Here is a 21,492-nt window from a genome sequence, read left to right on the forward strand (position 1 = left end):
AACCAGCCCGAAGACTGATGACTCGTGAAGGAATAAAAATGAAAAAGAATTGACGAACCAGAAAGAAGGCTTACTGAAAATATGTGTGGGAGTAATGTTTATTAGTTATTAGTTGTCGTCAACCTAATCTACGAAGTTCGTTCACGTCTGTCACGTGTATCCTTCGTGATGCACATTTCTTACAACTCAGCTACTCTAAGGCTTAAATAATACTACTGTCTCACAATGACCATCTCGAACAGCCGGCTTCTTATACAATTGTAAACGACTGATATCAATACTGATATTAATACTAAAGGAAGCCATGTATAGTGCCCAAACAGATTTTACAGATAACAGTTTCAGGTAACACTAAAATATGAAAAGCCTTTCCCCTCACAAATCCATACTGTGTTGCAAAGAAATAGTACAAGGTGAACGAAATCCACCCACTCGGACACCACGGCGGGATTACTTTGCATGGTAACAGGACATTAATGAAAATTTCGTTACGTGGACATTTTAAGGGGAAAATCGACGTCAAAGAAAGACAATTTGGCAACTCTGTAAGCATATGTTTGATAAGTATCTTCGTTCAATACTACAGAGTTGCACTTACCATTTAGAACATGTTTTGGTGTCTCGTTCCTTAAACGTTGTACAGCAATTACAGCAAGTCTTGTACAAAATACTTTCCATTCTGTAATACTAAAGCAGAAATGAAACAACAATATTTTGTATTGTGCCACTGCTAAAAACGTTTTTCGCCTTAAAATATTTGCTACGTTCTTATAACACGATTCATATGTTCCAGTCCGTGCTCACTATTTCTTCCTTTGCTTCATTTATATCCCTCAGCCAAATCGAGAGGAAGCCAACTCCACCCCTTTTGTTTCCTGGTCTATTCCTGCTTCATTTATCCTTGGTGGTTCCCTTGCAAGCACGCAAACCACATAGTCACAGTGTCTAAGTGTATGCATACCCGTGTGACATGAAATTTATTTCTAACTTATCATTCTACTTCGTGAATATATCTTACATGTCTGACCTATAACTGCTACATTGAACGTTCAAATCAACTATTGACATAAACTATCTTCCGTTTAAGGAAGAGAGTGTATTAAAGCTCTCTTGGACACATCAAAATTAATAAAAAAAACTTAAACCTAGACCCCCCAAATCGGCCTCTCGCCTTTTAGTAATCCAAAGCAAAGCTCTGGCCTGTGCTGTTACTCGACAGTGCGGTTTCACAGTAGAAATAAAGGTACTTACCCCATATAGTGTTCACAGACTGCCCTCCTTCGACGGCGATTTTCTAAATTTCTTTGATTGTTTCGCAAATAATGCAGCACGTATGACAAGGACATGTAATATTTGAGGAACTTCCTCTGTGTGGTAGACGTCTGGGGAAGTGCTAAATTTTTGTCTCAGTTTGACCTCGAAAGACTGTAATCGGATAGCGGGATTTGGCAAGATGTGCACATGAGATTTCGGTCACGCATCAACTTGGTACTTAGAATATAAGTACAAAACGAAACAAAACGAATTTTTGTTGCGCAAATTTCAGTGGTTTTAATACGTAAGAAAACCAGATATCCTCATTTGTGTAGTAAACACCACAAATTTGGAAAAAAACTCATATCGTTATTATGATATTCAACGGTAACTGTATTCCAAGTCAAATCCTCTAGACATGTCAATGACGCTTTAAAGAAAATCAGGTAACACAATTTGATTATAAATTGTAGTGCAACATTCACCATTATGTTTAACGCTCGACATGAAAGTGAGGCTTCAAAATGATAAATATAATTCAAGGAAACAGAAAGTGATATAAATTAGGGGAGAATCTGGAATCAGATTAAATAAATGTAAGACAATAGCAAAATGATGTCGAGTTGTATGGCTTCAATGTATACGCGAATATCGAATAAAATCTTAAGGACTGTGCTTTTAATTTTTTTTCATCACTTAGAGCATTAAAATCTATTTTACCTAAGGAGCAGAAGTTGTTAACGAAAGGTAAATAGTAGAATCAGAAGTATATCTTTATAGACTAAATTAGTTATTTCCGGGGAACAGGGTAAAGACAGCCAATAAAACAGTCGTAAATTTATTTAGAATTCACTCTTCGTAACAAAACTTTTTGAAATTTAGGCTTTTACCTGAGATTTTACGCAGCAGGACAATATACACCATAGTTCTTATTCAAATTACTGTTTTCACAGAACACACTTTTTCAGTAGTGCACATCATAGCTACGTGCACTGAGAAATAATGCTTTCGATCACAGTCACTGGTTTAGAAGGAGAAATTTAATCGTCCAAATTTTCTCTGCTGCTAACAAGACGAATTCCATGTCGAACAAAAAAAATTCTTCAAACGCTGCACTGGAAGTTGTTTCCCAGCTGCTTCCCAAATTACATTTCTTCAAAATCTGGTCACAGAAACCCGTGGCGGGTTCGAAGAGTTGTCTTCACTGCAGCTTACGGAAATTATTGGTACCTAGCAGGAGAAACAGGTCATTAATTAATTAATTAATTATTATATTCACTAGACTCAGTTGATTGTAAATTGAAAAATTTAGATAACGTTATTTATTACGAGATTAAAAACATCAAAGACATTACCGCAGACAGTCATTTGTCATTAAATATAAAGAAATGGTAAAAGTAAGCAAAAGTGAGCAAGAGTGAATTTCAGCCGTCTCTACATTAGCTGTTGTTATAATTTTCTTAATTTACTATTCTGATTCTCCCAATACAGTAGGTGTCAGATATGAGAATACAGCCTTTAATATGTCATCTATCTCTGTTCCTTTAATGAATTTTCTTTCTTATACAGTCGAATTTCTTTCACCTTGTCAGAAGTAATGTATCATGTATGACAAAGACGTGTAATATTTCAGCAGCTTTCTAAGTATTTCCAACTTTTGAGACGTTCTTAATTTGTCTCTTAACTGGAGCTCAAAAGAATGTAATCTATGTCTACCGTCCTAATGTACACAGAAAACAGCAACAGGATGCTGACTATACCAGCCAAAGCATCTGCAGTTCAGCCTCGTAAAGAGTGGAAAAGTGAGTAAGTACTCCAACTCATGCAGTCGACGAGAAACAGCGGAGAAGTAAACTAACATTTAAAACAATAGCGCCTGTAAGTTGTACAAATACATAGAAACTAGTATACACCTATCGTAAATTAGAGAAACGAAATTTACCTAGTACATATCATGTTATTTCATATACGGGAAGCTATGTTCATCTTACTCATTGTACAGCCTTGTAACTTATGTAATGTACTCGTTAGATGTCACCAAAAAACGGCAGTTATCGATTTCTAACAAGACTTCTACTTTTGTTGATCGCACCCAGATCGTATTTGAAAGTTTTAACTCATAAAAGTCACATGTAGGAACACTGGAATACTACAAATTATTTATGTACGTTACGCTTTGGTTGTGATCTAATCACGAAAGTTTTGCGAGGAATTGGGAAGCAGTTGTTAGATGATTTCCGCAACAGAGACGGAGTATCCGTTCAATTTATGTAGACGGAAAGACGGTCATAGACGGTGCCCAGTCTACCATAAACGCCACTGCTACTGCTTCTGCCAGCGATCACTTTAGAATTGCCTTCGATACGGGTCTTGCGCAAAATATGGTGAATAGAGTATCGAGACTATGGGCGTGTTTGACACACGTAATCGAAGAGGGAGATCTACTGTCTAATGAAGACCCTACGAACGTTGTTATGGTAAACGACAGATCGATCATAGGCCTCAGATTGTTACTGAATTACCTCAAAGAGCGCAGAGGAAAACCATGAAGAACTGATATTTTTCCAATTTGAGAGCTATATGAAGCACAATTAAAAGACTTTATCAGAAATGTCAAGTACAGAATGAGGAGAGCTTAAAGATATTAACGCTAAAGAGAAGGACAAAATCAACCCACTGGAATGTAAGAAGACGAAATAATGGCATCACTAGTGGCAGCTTCTGAAACTCGATGTTTGTGGTCAACCATACCCGCTGCTGTCGGAGAAACTCATAGTAACCATGGTGATGATTACGCTCGAACATGGTAAGGGTGCAGTGATGAAAAGGTGGGGAGATTTTGTGGTCTCTCTTCTCAGCAAGCCTCTGACGGAGGAGGCGCAATGATAATATCTCCTTTCGTATTCGGAAGGCCATGCGGTGCAAATGCTAATCCAGCCATCTACGAGTATATTTCGATTTTCTCTAATCTCCCAACATCACATAAGGTGAATGTTGGGATGATGACATTGAGAGGGCACAGTTGATTTCCTCTCCTTTATTATCTGCTATGAGCTGGTTTTTTGTCTCTAATGACCTCTCAGGCGATAGATGTTGAAACTTTATCTTGTTAAACTAGAATATTTCCTGGATAATGCAGTTGCTGAGAATAGGAAAGCAGATGTGTAATGACGGGGCACTTTCGCCTAACGATAGTAAGACATCAGCTGAGATTACCGATTTGCGTTCACTCTGAGTAGATCCTGATACGTTATTTTACCCATAGACAAGAGTAGTGCGGTGCTGGGCAAGCGCGATTGCGTTCGAAACATATAGTACTTACTGTCTAATCCAGCGTAACACAGACTCAGTGCTGACACGCCAAAAGGAGTTGATAAAAAGGCTAACGGAGTACTGAAGAGTTATCACTTCTCGTATGAGGCTATTGGGACATGTCGTTCTGACCCCATGCCACCTTGCATAGATTAAACGGACTTTCAAAGACCCACACGGAAGGGATTCTTCTTAAGCCTATCTTATCTGGCTTTGTTGCTCCGATATTTTGAGTGGCAAAATAGTTTGCACCTCTTTTGAGCCTAGTAGCAAAACGGTGTGTACAACACATCAAGAACTCGGTGGACTTGCTATGCCAATTAGGAAAATTGCGTTTTAATTACTCTGAAATTGTAATAAATTTTCATATTGTGTCTCGCGTTCCTCTGTCTGATTCGTCTCAAACACATAAGGCTTGGTTTAAAATTAGAAAACATTCGACAACAGGTGACTTCTGCTTAATTTTTATTCAATTAGCAGTTCTATAAGTACATGGATTTACAATGGGGAGCCCTTTGCCGCCTGTTATGGTCAATCTTTGAAAGATTTAGAGGAACATGCTCTGGAGTCAGTGGTAATGATAATTGCGTGGTTTTTCAGTTATGTAGACGGCAGACAGATAGGGCTGTGATGGGCAACGCTTCGTCATTTTTAACTGCAAATCTGTTTACGGAATATTTCGAGGAACATGCACTGTAGTGAACGGCACTGAGAACTGCGTTGTTGTTCAGATATTTAGACGATACATTTGTTGTTTGGATTCATGGAACTGCGAATGTCAGAACTCAGTCCACCTGAATATTTGTTTCATGATGGGGAACGATAGTTTTTTTCCGTTTCTATAGGCATTAGACACGAGGAACAATGATGGAACGTTGGGACACGACTTTTACACTAACCCAACTCTGACTTGTATGTCATGACCGATGGTTGCATGTATTCAGCTTAGTTCGAATGTGTACTTCGTGTCTTGGTTCATAAGTCCCACGTAATGTCCACCATTGATAGATTGTCAGTTTAGTTCGCCCTTCCTGTAGTCTCTTTTCACCAGAATGGTTATAGTGAAAAACCGACCAGTGAAAAATAAGTTGGTGGCAACTATGTCTGCAGCCTTTTTTCTTTAAGCATGTAACATCACCAAAAGAATTAGAATGCAGGATGTGAGGTGTGTTATTCGACCATTGTGTAAGATTAGGGCCCTTTTAGAGCCTACAAAAGATGGTCTAAATTTGCCTAAGACGGGTGGCTACTGAATATCTCTTGGAGTTATTACTCGGTATATACTGGTCAAACGACGAGGATCATGGAGGACAACCATACTAAGCACAAGCTTACGACAGACGAGCAAATATGTGATTGCAGAACATTTCATTGGCGCTAGTCATCCTATGGAACAGAACGACACAGAGTTTCTGGTTGCACTTCCTGATACAGGGACAGAATTTTTAAAGAATGAGTTGAGATTAAACCATCCGCGTGCATTACAAACAGAGATGGAGGTTTCTGCTTAGATTCTGCCTGGGATTCTTCTCTCTCCTTTGTCATACAACAGAGGGACAGAGTTCACGCTGCTTTCTCACGTGTAGATAAGTAATATTCGCTACCGACAACGTCTGACGTTAATATTCTTTAGCTGTGTGGTGACGCTAATTTTTTACGGTGTCTATGTTTTATTTAGATATGCCCCCCCCATACTAAGGTTTTCATTTTCCATGCACAGAGATCTCTCTCTGTATTAGTGCTTTGAAAATGACGGATTGCGCAAAAGTAAAAGTAACGGTTGTGGAAGGCGTGATATCGCCATAATCCCGTGAATCATCTGCACCTTCAACTTCCTACCTTCCTCCACAACCCTCTCACTAAAGACACCACGGAAGAGGACAAATGAGAGTACTGGCGACTCAAGCAGAGTGTGATGGCAGGGTATAGTGACTATTCCCCATTTTCTGTCAGTTGGCGTGGAAAAGGTCATGCTGACTGCTGGTAAACTTAAAAGCTAGAAGGCACCAAGTCCGGCTGACTTCTGTCCGCGCTTTTTAACATACGTAAACAATGTGCCGTTACAATTCGGAAGGTCACCGGTAATCTCGAAGAAGTTAAGCCAGTAATCTTTAAGAAGGGATAGAGTTACATTCACGATAACCAACAACACACAGTGAACTCATGGGTTTTAGTCAGTGCGAATACGGATTTCAAAAATGTAAATGAGTTGAAGATAGTAATAACTATGCTTCTGTAGGATTTACAGGGACATAAACGATTACATGATAACTTTGAAGACAATTCCAAATGGTGGTCAGCTGAATGGTGATCTGGACATTATAAGGTGAGCAAGACGAACATGAGAATCTGTGCTTAGGTGTCAATACGCTGCGCGTAATCTGAGGCCTAACGTCGTAACTAATCGTGATATTATTAGACTGGCCGAATGCAACGAAGCGAGCAGTTGGTTACATTGATGATACACTCGTTATGGTGCCTCCTGACGTTCACCTTTAGGATAAGTTCCCCGTAATCAGGTGGCCCACTGATGGCATCCAAGACGTTTTGGTAAAATAATTTTATGCGAGTTTCGTGGTATGCCTACTGATAAAGAAAAAAATTTTTCGCCATTCATATCCACAATTTCGCAAAAAGCACTTAAAACTATACGTACGACAGCATGTTCACACTGTACAATCGTGTCATAATGTCATTTTCAATGGAATAGCTTTTTGGCGCGTGGATAGGGATATCGACGGTGAATGTAGAGTTACTTTACCATACTGATGCCATCTCCAGAGGTTTCGAGATTACACAGACAAAAGCCTAGTTTGTATTTTTGAGAGTGTGCTCAGGCGATGGAACTGTGTGATACATGGTTGCGTCGTAATGGTCACCGCAGCGAGACCTAAACATGAACTTCGTACTTACAGGTACCAGAATCGCTGTAAAGGGCTCCTAATCCTCTGCAAAATAGAAGAGCAGCAGCTTGGGTTAATCCCAGAACGACGGAAGACTGTCAAACTAGACCTTCGTGAGCTACCTCTTACTTACGTGAGTTACAATTCCCTAGGCTTCCAACAATTAATTTTAGCCTACCACCTTCTTTCACCTCCATTCCAAGAGTAAGTGATACTTTTCTACTGAGCACTCTTTCGATGGGATATTACTACATTACCCGCCTTCCCTTGTCGTAACAACATCTCCCTTCGACAGGGCCCATTCGAAAATGTTTTCATACTTTGCGAAACTGGGCTGTGGCTCCATGATGTGAGGAAGTTAGCTGTTAAATGAAAATCTTTGGTACATAAATTGTGTTTATTGCATTATGTTACAAGAAAAATATCCCATAGGATCCATTGAATAAAGACTCTAGGACATAAAAGAATCAAAGACCTTTATATTACTAGTGGTACGCCATACTCATGAATGGTTTATCACTATAAGGTACTGCACTACTAAAGTGATAATATTAAATGTATTTTAATCAAAAATATTAATTTCGCGATCCAACTCTCCAGTGTAGTGAAAGGGAATGATCACCAACAAGTTGCATATGCGACATCTCTCTGCATATGCGACATCTCTCTGTACTATCGTCCGCCACCGTAGCTGAGTGGGCAGCGCGCCGGCCTGTCATGCCACGGGGCTCGGGTTCGATTCCTGGTTGCGTTGGAATTTTCTCCGATCAGGGACTGGGTGTTTGAGTCGTCGTCATCATCGTCATTTCATTCTCGTCGACGCGCAAGTTGCCGAAGTGGCGTCACTCCAAAAGACGCACCAGGTTATCAGGTCTATTCGCTGGGAGGCCCTCGCCACACGACACATTGGACTATTGTTAAATCATTAAAGATTGTAGAGATCATATTTCAACCTAGCTCATATGCGACTATTCACGCAATTTTTTCAAAACAGAACAAGTTGTGGAAGCACAAATGACATTAATAGGTACGTAGTGTCCTACAGATCGATATATAAAAAAAAAAAAAAAAAAAAACAAAAAAAAAAAAAAAAAAAAAACATGGAAGATTCCAGAGGACGAAATTCGGAACATTGTGCTAATAACTAAAATGACGTTTACAAAAATGGGTGATCTCCAGAGGACGAAATTTGGAACATTTTGCTAATAAGTAACTATAGCTAGAATGTGAAATAATTTTCGTATCAATAGGAGAACCTGTCACTTGGATAGCTGCAGTGTGAGATTCTCGGTAAACATTAGGGTTGGAATTGCTATAGATCTCCTTGTTGGAACACGCGTCGTACCCCTTGGTTGAATAATGCACGGTATTTGATCTTTCTGGAGAATGTCTTGGTTGAACGCCTGGAGGATATGCTCTTTCAACTACGAACTTGTTTGCGGTTTCAGCATGATGGTATTCCATTGTGGTATGATAGTCGGACCACGGCATAGCTCAAAGACAACTTCAAGCAGAGAGTAATTGGAAGGACGAATCCATTCCCTCGGTCAGGGCGCTCCTCTCACCTCTCCTCCACTGGCATTTTCCTCTACGGTTACGTAAAGTCCCTTGTGTGCTCAGACCAGTTAGGAAAAGTACCAGAACATTATGTGCGCATTTTTACAACTTTTGATTCGACAAGAGAGCAGCGTGCAATTTCATAGAACGTGAGACAAAACACGATTCGTCGTTGCACATCATGTAACGTAGTTGGCGGTCGTCGCATTGAATATTTACTCTAATAGTGTGAAACTACATATTCGGTTTTTAGTATTTGCATGTAAGCTACTTTTTTTGGCAATAGCAGTTCTCCAGATTGCAGTATTCTTTTGTTTCATTTAGCGTACAGAATACATAAGAATTACTTAGTGCTGCAGAAACTTTATTTCACTTCCCGGCTGTTTCGTTGCTGAAAATATTCCGAATTTCATGGTCCACAATCTACTAAATTCTTAAAACATCACTCATCAACACCCTGTTTACACGATGAAACATTGGCCAGAATGCCAGTCATTTTAAACACGTGAATAGACGACGATCTACAAGTAAATCGATATAATTTTTTTTATCTCAAAACGTTATTTCTTTAGTCCGAAATATCTCTAACTAAAAGTGTTCCATAAGTAATTAGTGAACGAATACGCTTTTTTTCTTCATATTGATATCATCAATAGCTCTAATGACACTGACAATGATTGTAGTTGGACTGTTAATTATGTCTGGAGCGTGGGATTCAAATTGGGTTATGATGTATTTGATGCTCCCATAACTGAACGATATCTCTTTTTGATTTTGTTCCTCGAAAAGATTGCATTACAACGTCTGCTGTTACTCGTACACGGGAGAACTGGGCGGTGTACGACTGAATCACGTCAAAATCCATCAGATAATGAAGAATGTTTGTGGGACAACATGTCTGTCGAAAACCACTGTCGTGGAATTGTGCGCGAAGTTCTGTGCTGGAGGCTGTGCTGAGCCCAGCCTCATCCATGGAGGACAAGTTCTAATCCCTCCCTATGCGGTTATCACACCTTCGGTACCCTAAAAAAGGCCTTGGAAGGTCGACGATTCCTATTTGGAAAGGATGTGCAGCAGCCAGTTACGGTCTTTTTCACGCAGCAGGAAACGATGTTTTACCAAACCGCTTTCCTCAACCTGGTGCTACTGTGGCATGATTGCCTCATTGCTCACGAATTGGCATAACGATTATGAGTATTACGGCCTTCGGAAGGAATACATACATTTAAGCTACTTGCAGTTAACTACAGATATTTTCAAAACATTTTTTATTTCAGTGCTCTTGCTGAGAAGTCTCTTGTGGCTTAGGGGTAGCATCTGTGAGTAAACAATGCTCTGTACATTGCACTAATTCTTATCCTTATTTCACAGGCACACGACAAATATTATGCATCTACAGAGTTCATAGTTTTCGCAGCTTCTGATACTGAAGGACTAATTCTTCAAACACTCACTGTCAAAAGCTGTCGAAATGTCGAAAGCATATTCTATCTGGTAAAACGCATCCATGCACCCTTCTGTAATGCGGGAGGTGGACCCACCAGTATAAAAGAAGGTGGCGAGCGTTGTGGCGCTAGTAGAGCAGCAGTGACAGCACAATCGTACGGCAGGAGCGCTCATTGGTATCGATAATGGACTAACCAATGGATGTTACCCTAGTAACAAATCCATCAGACATATTTCAAACCTCCTAAAGCTGTTCAGGCCGACTGTTGGTGGTGTGATTTTGAAGCAGGAAGGTTAAGTAAGGATCACTGCAGAACCAAGACCAGGCGTATCTCATTTACTGACGGGCAAGAACCGACGAGCATTACATCGGTTGGTTGTAAAATTTTACACGAAATCAGCGGGAGGAATCACTTGTGAGACCCAAACTTCTGCCAGCATTACAGCTGGTACAATGATTGTGCGTACAGAGTTAAGAGGAAACTGGTACAGCGTTCGAGCCACACATTTCTGAAGTCAGCGAGCCTGAACTGGTAGACAGTGCATGAATAGAAACTGGAGTGACGTATCACACTATGCCCAATGGCAGTTGGAGGGCAGATTTGGGTTCGTGAATGCCTGGAGAAGTTTACCTGTCATCATGCATAGTCCCAACATCATTGTACGTACGATCTGGTGTTACGGTATGAGGATGCTTTTTGTGGTTAGAGTGTGGTCTCCTTAGAGTACTTAAAAACAAAGCAGCATCTCTCAAGCAATGGTTTGTGGAAAATAAGATTCCTGAAATGAACGGACCTACCCAGAGTCCCGAGCTGAATCAAGTGGAACACCATTTGGATAGGACAGAACGAAGACTTTGCTCCCTATTCGATCGTCGAACATCACTACCTCCTCTGGCTTCGGATCTTGAGGAATAATTCCTCCACATACATACACACCCCTCACTGAAGGGGTGCCCAAGAGGTCTACAGCCGTCAATAAGGCGAAGGGTGGACACACCACATGTTGATATCACCAAGCACGTGTCTGATTGCTTTTATCAGAGTCCATTATCACACATTAGGTATGTTTCCGCCTCCCATTAACTGTCTGATTATACAGTATACCTGTGGCAGAGATAGGTGCTGACTTCAAATATCATAATACTCCATGAATGGCCCACAACTGTGTTCTGATTCGTTTGTCAAATATGTATTTGATTATAGCGCTGGAAATTTTTATTTCTCATTAATTTGCATTCTAGATTCCATATTCTTCTCATCCCATTTCTTTTCCTTTTTTTAGGTATCCGCCGACCAGTACCTAGTTGGTATCATGTCATAAAACTATGTCATATACACACTCCTGATCACTACAGTGGACTGTTTGCGAATTTAGAAATATCTATGTCTGCAGAAAATAGTAGGATCGCTTCAGCATTATGTAGTTTGTAGGAAATAAACATGTGGCATTGTTATTCACCAAAACCGAAGTGCATTCATTTTTTTTTGAGTGAGACCACTGGTAAAATCATCAACTGTAAATGGGAGAAGATACTTCACCTGTTTTCCTGAAATTACGTTACTCCTCTTTTCAAATGGTTCATTGCTTTGTGTGTGGCAGTCTGCCGTTTCATTCATGTACAAAGCTCGTGAAAGACTTTCTTTCTCCATGATCTTGTCTCTTTCGATCCGCCTGTAGTCGTTTTCTGTAAAGAAAAGATACGATATTTTATTTTTATCTACAGTTTTACCATTTCTATACACTTTTATTGTTGGTATAAGGCATATCATTCGCCTTAAATGTGACGGTGATAATAACACAACAAAACAGGTTCTTGTTACATATTAGCGACCAAAATGGTGATAACAACGTGCTCAGTTATTAATACAATGTCGCAAGTTATTTGCCGGACTTTCTGTATCATATTAAAATTTTATGTGGTTTTAACACGAAAAATATAATTCAAAGGGACTGTACATTTAAAATTATATCAATCACATTTATCAATGTCATATGAAGTCCAAAGGTTGTGCGTTGGGCAATACTGTTATTTTATCCTACAGGAAAACGGTATGGTACGTAATAACCTGTACATAAGGGTACTGCTCTTCTATTCTGCAGCCAGGCTACTAGGAAACAACTACGCTTGCAAGTTTTGTTGAGAAACAAAGATATCTTCATCTACATCAACATGATTACTTTGCTATTCACAATAAAGTGCCAGGCAGAGGGTTCAATGAACCATCTTCAAGCTGTCTCTCTACCGTTCCACACTCGAAAAGCGCTCGGGAAAAACGAGCACTTACATTTCTCTGTGCGAGCCCTGATTTCTCATATTTTATCGCGATGATCATTTCTCCCGTGCAAGGGGGTGCCAACAGAATGTTTTCGCAATCGCAGAAGAACAATGGTGATTGAAATATCATGAGAAGACCCCGTCGCAACGAAAAGCGCCTTTGTTTTAATGCGTGGTGTAAGCAGTCTCTTTAGTAGACCTGTTGCACCTTCTAAGTTTCTGCCTATGAATCGGAGTCTTTGGTTTGCTCTACCCACAACATTATCTATGTGATCGTTCCAATTTAGGTTATTTGTAATTGTAATCCCCAAGTATTTAGCTGAACTTACATCATTCAGATTTTTGTTACTTACCGCGTAATCGAAATTTAGTGGGCTTCTTTTAGTAGTCGTGTGAATGACTTCACACTTATCTATATTCAGGGTCAATTGCCACTTTTCGCACCATACAGATATTTTATCTAAATCATTTTGCAGTTTGTTTTGGTCATCTGATGACTTTACAAAACGGTCAATGACAGCATCATCTGCAAACAATCTAACACGCCTACTAAGATTGTCTCCTATGTCGTTAATATAGATCAGGAACAATAGAGGGCCAATAACACTTCTTTGGGGAACGCCGGTTATTACTTCTGTTTTAATCGATGAATTTCCGTCTATTACTACGAACTGTGACCTTTCTGACAGGAAATCACGAATCCAGTGTCACAATTGAGGCGATATTCCATAGGCACGCAGTTTGGTTAGAAGGCGCTTGTGAGAAACGCTGTCGATAGCCTTCTGGAAATCTGGATATATGGAATCAGTTTGGCATCCCCTGTCTATAACCTCATTACTTCATGAGTATAACGAGATAGCTGTGTTTCGCAAGAACGATATTTTCTGAATCCGTGCTGACTATGTGTCCATAAATCGTTTTCTTCGAGGTACTTCATAATGTTCTAATACAATATACGTTACAAAACCCTGCTGCAAATCGACGTTAGTGGTATTGTCCTGTAATTCAACGGATTACTCCTACCTCCCTTTTTGGGTATTGGTGTAACTTGAGCAATTTTCCAGTCCTTAGGTATGGGTCATTTTGTGAGCTAGCGGTTGTATATAATTGCTTAATATGGAGTCCTTGCATCAGCATACTCTGACAGAAACCTGACTGGTATACAATCTGGACCAGAAACCTTGTCTTTATTAAATGATTTAAGCTGCGTTGAGACACCGAGGACGAAAAATTATGTTCTCCCTATACTTATTGGAGGCATATCTCGAAGTAGCAATCTATGTAGTGCGTAGGTTGAGTTTGAGAGACTAGAATTCAAGAGGAGCTAATTCTAATTTCCTTTAGGTCATGGATATCCAGACTTTCCTCATTTGTACCGTTAGGAACAAGAACGATGAAGTTGGAATGCCGAGATTCAAACCACTTGACGAAGAGAAATATAATTCACTTACTTTAAACTCTTGGTGTGTTTTCACAGTGTTACCGTACAGGTTTTACTATTACTGTTACTCGTTGTTAATGTCCAAGTAAGAATGTATTTGAAGAAATGCGCTGTTATAAGCTTTGTTGCACTCCAGTGTATCCTCTGCAAACATCGGTATGTACTCGTCCAAGGTTTACAAAAAATTCCTCGAGCGCTGGTGCAAACCACCTTCTGATGCTCTAAGCTTAATAGATATCATTTATTTCTTATTCCTAAAGATTGATGGGCCATAACTAATTTTAGACTGCTCAAATAGCTGTGGCATTGCTCAAATAGTTGTGGCAACGGCTTTGCCGCAGTGGATATACCGGTTCACCGAAGTGAAGCGCTGTGGGGCGTGAGCGGCACTTGGATGGATAACTATGCAGGCCGCCATGCGCTGTTGCCATTTTTCGGGATTCACTCAGCCTCGTGATGCCAATTGGGGAGCGGTGTGCTGACCACTCACCCCTCCTATCCGCATCCTCAACTGAGGATGACATGGCGGCCGGATGGTCCCGATGGGCCACTTCTGGCATGCAGATGGAGTGCTTGACGCTTGACTTGACTTGAAATATCTGTACATAACTGATTGTCAAGTGTAAAAACCATTGAAATATAAAGCTGAATGGAAAGCCCTACAGCCAGCAGTAGATGCTTTTATTGAAGTCGATTAGAGGCTACAATCAGCAACAGTGATGAATGTCTAGTGGATTTATTTAAGTTTTAAGTTGAAACTTCTGGTGCTTATCTGTACAGAAGTGTTAAAAATTAATACTTTGATAAAGAGGAAGCGAATTTACCTGATATATCTTAAAATACTGAGTGAATAGACATAAACAAGGAAGAAGATATTACGTTTCTAGATAGTAAACCATGTGTCGAACACATACGCCCCACAAAAATAGAGCCTACTTGTATGCAATAAGTTAGATAGGCAATCTGATGACAAAAGGTAGTTGTTACAGTACTATGCCATACGGCACGGAGAGCTATTGCAGAATGCCGCAGGGTAACAGTTGGTGAAGGTAGACGAACTTTACAGCCTTCATTTGGCAAAACCAGCGTCAGTGATGAATGTCTAGTGCATTTATTTAACTGTCTCGGTACCCACACGGCAGCCACCATACGCGCGCCAGCAACACACCGTGTATACCACCTAGCTTGTGTTGTCAGCCGCTACGATTACTATTATGTTGGTGACAAACACACATAAGCATGTTGACTTATAGTAAGTCTGATTTTCAGCAGAGTCTTCTTCCTTTCGATCATTCGTGGCTCCCAAAACATGTTAAAGCAATTTTTCAATATATTTCTGTACACTAGTTTTATTAATTTTCATCATAAATTTTTTAATTCTTCAGTCGCTCCAGGTCCCAGGTCCGCTAAGGTAGGCCGTCCAATTACATTCCTCCGGAAGGGGGTGGGGAGCCGCGACGCGGCCGAGCGTCGAGATCCACTGGCTATCCTATCTGTCTGCTGACGCCGCTGCCTTCAAATAGGAGCGTTGCTATCGTACATTGTAAATTGCGGGATTCCACGCTGCACTGAACTGAAAACCGCTGTCCCTGTTTACTAAATTGTTGTGCAGACGCATCTCCACTGCCCCTTTGAAGATAGAGTTCCAGAAACCGTTGGCGCTGCACAGCTCTTAATTTTTTCGAATTCGAAGGTGTGTTTGTTGATAACGCTATGTTCTGCTACCGTGGACTTGTTTGTCCGTCCTTGTCGTACGTTCCCGATGTGTTCAGGAGAGCGCTGGGAGATACATCGTTGTGATATATTACATCCCACATTAGCACTCAGTACTGTAAATGCCCAGCGTCTGCAGCACCAGCTGGTCTTTGGTTGAGCCAAGTATGTCTTTAACTTTTTGCTTTGCGCGAAAGATGGTCGCTATTTCGTGCTACTTTAATATTGTTTCGATCTTGGCTGTCGACGGTCCAGCAAATGGCAGAAACGCCACGCGTTTTGCTTCTTCTGGTTTCTCCTCCCGCCTCTTGTCTGCACCAAAGGCGCGTTTATTTGTGTCTCGGTGTAGCCGTTCTTTTAGAAGGTTTCCGGCAGATGTGCTAACTCACGCGGCAGACTGTCGTTGTCACAGATCGACCTGGCTCTTTGTGCTAAGGTGTTTAGTACCGAGTTACGTTGTGCTGGATGGTGGCAGCTCCGCGCATTGAGATATAAGTCCGTGTGCATCCCGTAGACCGAGTGTCCCAACATACCGTCCGGATTTTGCTTGATCAAGATATCCAAGAAGGGAAGGCAGCGATTCTCTTCAACCTCCTTGGTGAATTTGATGCTGTCATGTATGCCACTGAGATGGAGTAGGAAATCCTGTAGTTTTACCTTGCCATGGGGCCACACTACAAAAGTATCGTCTACGTATCTGTAGAGCACCTTTGGTCTCTGGAGGGCGTGGAGGGCGGTGTTCAGTGCCACATCTTCAAAGTGTTCCATGCACAAGTTGGCAATACCTGAGGCCAGGGGGGAACCCATGGCAACACCATCTGTTTGCTCATAGAATTTCCCACCACATTTGAAGTACATTGTGGTTAACACGAGACGAAACAGTCTGAATGTCTCCTCGTCGAAGTGATCTTCAAGTAGAGCTAAGGAATCATACAGCGGCAGCCGGGTGAAAAGAGAAGTGACATCAAAGCTGACTAGTAGTTCATTCTCGACCAGGCGTAACCTTTGGAGCACCTTCACAAATTCGGTCGAGTTCTAGACAAGGGGAGGGCAGTGACCCACGAGTGGTTTTAACAGCTGTGCTAGGTGCTTGGCTACACCATACGTCCGAGAATTCATGGTGTTTAATATAGGACTTAGTGGGACATTCTCCCTAAGGATCTTCGGGAGGCCATACAGTCGCAGTGTATCCGGTGCCCGAGGGTAAATCTTCCTGATGGTGTTTCTGTCAAGTCCTGAACTGTTGAGAGGATCGATGGTTCTGCGCTTGACAAAAGCAGTCGAGTCTTTCCCCACTTGATTTCATGTCGGATCTTGTAGTAAGGTGTCGATCTTCTGCCAGTAATCTTCTGACTCCAGTAGGACTGTCGCATTCCCTTTGTCTGCTGCTAAGACCACTATATCCATGTAATCGCGAAGGTCCAACAGTGTCTTGCGTTCTTCTACCGTAATGTTGTTCTTCGGCATTCTTGCTTTCTCGAATACCCAGCTGGTCTGCCTTCTCACTGCCTCGGACCCTCTCGGCGAGAGTCTACGTATGGCTTGATCGACGTTGCTGATGATGTCACGTTTTCATAACGTTCTTGGAATAGGAGCAATGTCAGGCCTTTCGACAGCACTGATATTGTGGGCTCATCCAGTACTCTCTCTGTCACGTTGATGACGGTCCTAATATTGTTGGCTTTCTCCTCCTGTTGACGTCGGCCCGGAAGTCTGAGGAACTTCTCGCAGTGTTTGGTGGTGTCTTTCTTCTTGTAGAGCTCACTGCTGCCGTACGTGTTGTCGTCTAGCCAATCCCAGGTGTGTGCTGCGAGAGTGGAAGCTAGGTACAGGTGGTGAGTGAGCAAAGTCTTGTCGTTCTTGTCGAGTTACTTTCTGGTAAAACGTATGTGTTCCTCTATCAAGGCTGAACCTGCCCGTCGTAGTATGCATTTTGTCCTCGCCATGTTGACAGAATGCCGTAAGTTCGCAAACTGCGGCATCACTTCCTTATCCCGACACCTTAGCAAGAAGGCTAATCTGCTGAGTAGCTTACCCTTCCTGATTCGTAGATTCTACATCATCTGGTAGTTGAGCTGGACATCCTCCCCGTAGAGGTGTGATATATGCGATTGCAGTCTTTCTCGGCGTATTCCAATGATGAATTCTTCTCGGGTTATCAGCCTAGTGGTGGCATCGTCTTGTCGCCACAGAGGCAGTGGAGATACGTCTGCGCAATAATTTAGTAAACAGGGATAGTGGTTTTCAGTTCAGTGAAGCGTAGAATGCCGCAACTGACAAAATACGTCAAGAACGCTCCGATCTGAAGGCAGAGGCGTCAGCAGATAGATTGGATAGCCACCGGGTCTCGACGCCGGCACGCGCCGCGGCTCCCAACCACCACCGACGCAGTACTCATTTCCGTAGGAACGTGATTGGCCGGCCTACAGAAGCGGACGACGGCCAAGCAGCTATATAGATATGCAGAACACAGCATCCTGACACGTACAAAAGACCCAAATCAATCCTCTTATAAACAGAGAGTAAGAAGAAAAACAAAAGCGTAAAAAGTTGGGCCCTTAACAAAAAGCAGGAGCATGACACGCAAACGAACTTAAATTAAACGCACTTCTTCTGAAGGAAATGTCCACAGACAATACCCTTCGCCACAGACAATCTCAGAGTAAGAGAGGGTTATAATATGCGACAAGCAAGCGAGCATCCCGACACTCGCTGAGTTGCAGTCAAGCGTCGAACATGTATTCCGCTAACTCACACACGTTTCAGTCATAGGCCCCCCTCTTGTACGAGTGACAAATCATGAGACTCATCCGGCTTTGCTTTTGTTCAACCGTCGGCGGGAGCTCATTTCGAGGTCTGCAGTAAGCAACTACGGTGGGCAGGATACATTGCTCGGGCACCGCGCGACAGCAGAAATGTGTTTCTTGTCGTTGTGTCGGGATGTCGAGCTTGTGTGGTGCCTTGGGGTTGCAGCGGTCTACCGCTGTTAACGGAAGGCGCGTCTTGTTGCTGCCGCGGGCCGCGTCGCCAGCCGTTTCGAGTATCCCAGCTGCCGCTAATTTCCAGCTGCCCAGCTGCTCCCCCCAGGGTTAGGGAAATTGTGGGCCAGGACCTGGAAGCTGGCAGCGGAATCGACGAGAATGTTTCCGCCGCCGCCGTCCAGACCTCCTGGTCCACCAGCGCAAAAGGGACAGCAATGCAGCCATGTAACATAACCTTGGCAGCGATGGCTGTAACTGGCACTTCCCTGGCAGCAGCCCCCTTTTCCGCTCCGGATATTGCGACAAACAAATCAAACGCTGTAATACACAGAGCACCAACAGAGTCAGTACTTGCGATTCCACCCCTCCTCCCCTTGTCCTAACTCCGCTCCAGCTTGCCAATGCCACCAATAACCTCCCAAACCACATAGCTTCCCTGAATAAAGGCAGTCAGTCTCGTCAGCCGACCGAAATCCTCCCCAAACCCACTGTATCAACCCAGCCGTCCACCCGATCCAAATATCTAAAATCCCTCACACAAGACCACTCCATCCAAACAGCGGCGTGCGAAGAAGGACCGGGAGGACAAGCACCCCAAGAACTAGGAAAGCTCCACAACCACTACCCCAACCACTCCCTCACACTCTGAGGAGCCTGCGCCCCAGACAGCACCTGTAGTCGCCCTGGGAGGGAACCAGAGCAGGATTCGGATGGTTTCGTGTTGGCGAAGAAAACATTTTCGTCAGCCGAGGCTTCCGGCGGCCTGTGAAGTAGAACCCACCCCGAACAGGCTTCAGGCGGTGGCTGATGAGCCAGAGACAATACAAAACAACACAATACAAACAAAAACACAAAAACCCGTCACCCACCATCTACCTCCGACTGTCGCAGAGTTTCCTCGGAATTACGAGGAACTCTTCGAGCTGTTAAAATCAGAAATCGGGTTAGACGGTTTTAAGGCAAAATCTGCTGGTGGTGACAAGATAAAAATAACACTTCACACATTGGAAGACTACAATACAGTCAAAACACTTTTCACAAACAAAAACATACCCAACTACACCTTCCCTACAACAAAATCACGGAACAAAACATAGTCATCAGGGAACTTCCGAGATTACTGTCCCCCAGGCAATCAAAACAGACCTGACTGCCCAGGTGTACGCCGTCAAGGCTGTCCAGCAGATGGGCAAAGTTGAAAGCAAGTGGCCCCTATTCTAGGTCACATTACCAGTTATCCCCCAAAACAAAGGGAGATAAACATGGTCCTGGCTGTGCCTTTCACCACCAAGCCACTGCGCCGCTAAACCAAGACGGTGCAGTGCTTCAGGTGTCAGCGCCTAAACCAAATCTCCACACACTGCACCATGGCGCTAAGATGCAGGAAGTGCGCCGAGGCCCATGATATGTGGTCTTGTACACTAAAACCCACGGACCCGCAAATAAGGAGCACGCTGTGTGGCAAAAACCATACAGTGGGTTACATGGTTACGAGGTCCACAAAGACACTCACAGCAGGAAAAGGGTGCTAACGCCGTCCACCCTCCCCCCCCCCCCCCCCCCACCGACACACACATACAAACAAGACACCACCACACTATCGAGTCACACAAAGAAACATAACATGTCAACACAGACGGACAAGACTTGGGTAAAACCAAGTCCGGGCACATCAAGGGCAACATACGCAGAAATGGTTTCTCCTTCGAGAAACCATGAAAACGTAGTCCTATCACCACAACACCGAACACAGTCACAAGAACAACGCCGGGAAATACACGACACCAACGACCAGGGACACCAAGATAGAGGAAGCTCTAGGGAACCCCACACTCAGTCCGCCGCTTGGATCAGTTGTTAGGCAAAACACTCAGATCCTCGTTGCCCTTAAGGCAGCAGTCCAACAGTCACTCCCCTCGGCGACTTCCTCAGTAGTTTCAAAACCCCATCATGGATAGACGACCAAATATCCAACGCCTGACAAAACACATATCGTTACCCGTTCTGTACGTAATTGAAGTTTGGTGTGACGCCTGGCAGCAATAATGGGATTTACGGCTTGGTCAACTACAGAGAAGATGTTGTCTATTGGGAAAAACTGAACTTAAGACAGCAGTAAAGCTTGACCAAAAACAATACTTTGTAAATTAAAGTTCCCTGTCACAATTTTCTGTCTGTATGTGAAATCTAGTCTCAGGATCTACAGTTGGGAGTTAGATAGGTTTGCACTAATAGCAGCACTGATTCACGAAGAAGATATTTATGTATAGTTTGTTACCTCTATTGCAGACAAGTCGTTCATAACGCAGATGGCATTGTTAACTAAGAGGTCGAGGTCAGAGAACTCAAGAAGGAGTTCTCTATCGACATATGCATGATGGGGGAAACACACCTAAAACTGGGAATAAATGCGACAGTTCCCAACTACGTTAGCTACAATAAAGACAGGCGTGCCTAAGGCGCAGGAGTGGCCATATACATAAAAAGAAGGATGCCCCACCGCCAGATATTCCTACTTGCTACCAATAAAATCGTAGCAGTGGCGGTGGAAGTAACCACTGCCACCGGAACCCTAACAATTGTTGCAATCTACCGGCCCCACAAGAC

The 21,492-nt window shown here is 42.7% G+C and overlaps 1 protein-coding gene across 1 annotated transcript in view; it reads right to left on the reverse strand.

Annotated features, from left to right (window-relative positions):
- Nucleotides 1-2,114: 2,114 nt before the first annotated feature.
- The window catches only part of LOC124613623 (nephrin-like), a 441,549-nt gene continuing 422,171 nt past the window's right edge, over nt 2,115-21,492 (reverse strand). Inside the window, exons 13-14 of the mRNA XM_047142339.1 lie at nt 12,014-12,159; nt 2,115-2,484 (exon numbers count right to left, since the gene is read on the reverse strand). Of these exons, the coding sequence (XP_046998295.1) occupies nt 2,410-2,484; nt 12,014-12,159 (221 nt within the window). The 3' untranslated portion in view covers nt 2,115-2,409. The remainder of the gene's footprint in view (nt 2,485-12,013; nt 12,160-21,492) is intronic.

This window comes from Schistocerca americana, chromosome 4, assembly GCF_021461395.2.
Source record: "Schistocerca americana isolate TAMUIC-IGC-003095 chromosome 4, iqSchAmer2.1, whole genome shotgun sequence".
In the NCBI taxonomy this organism is placed as follows: domain Eukaryota; kingdom Metazoa; phylum Arthropoda; class Insecta; order Orthoptera; family Acrididae; genus Schistocerca; species Schistocerca americana.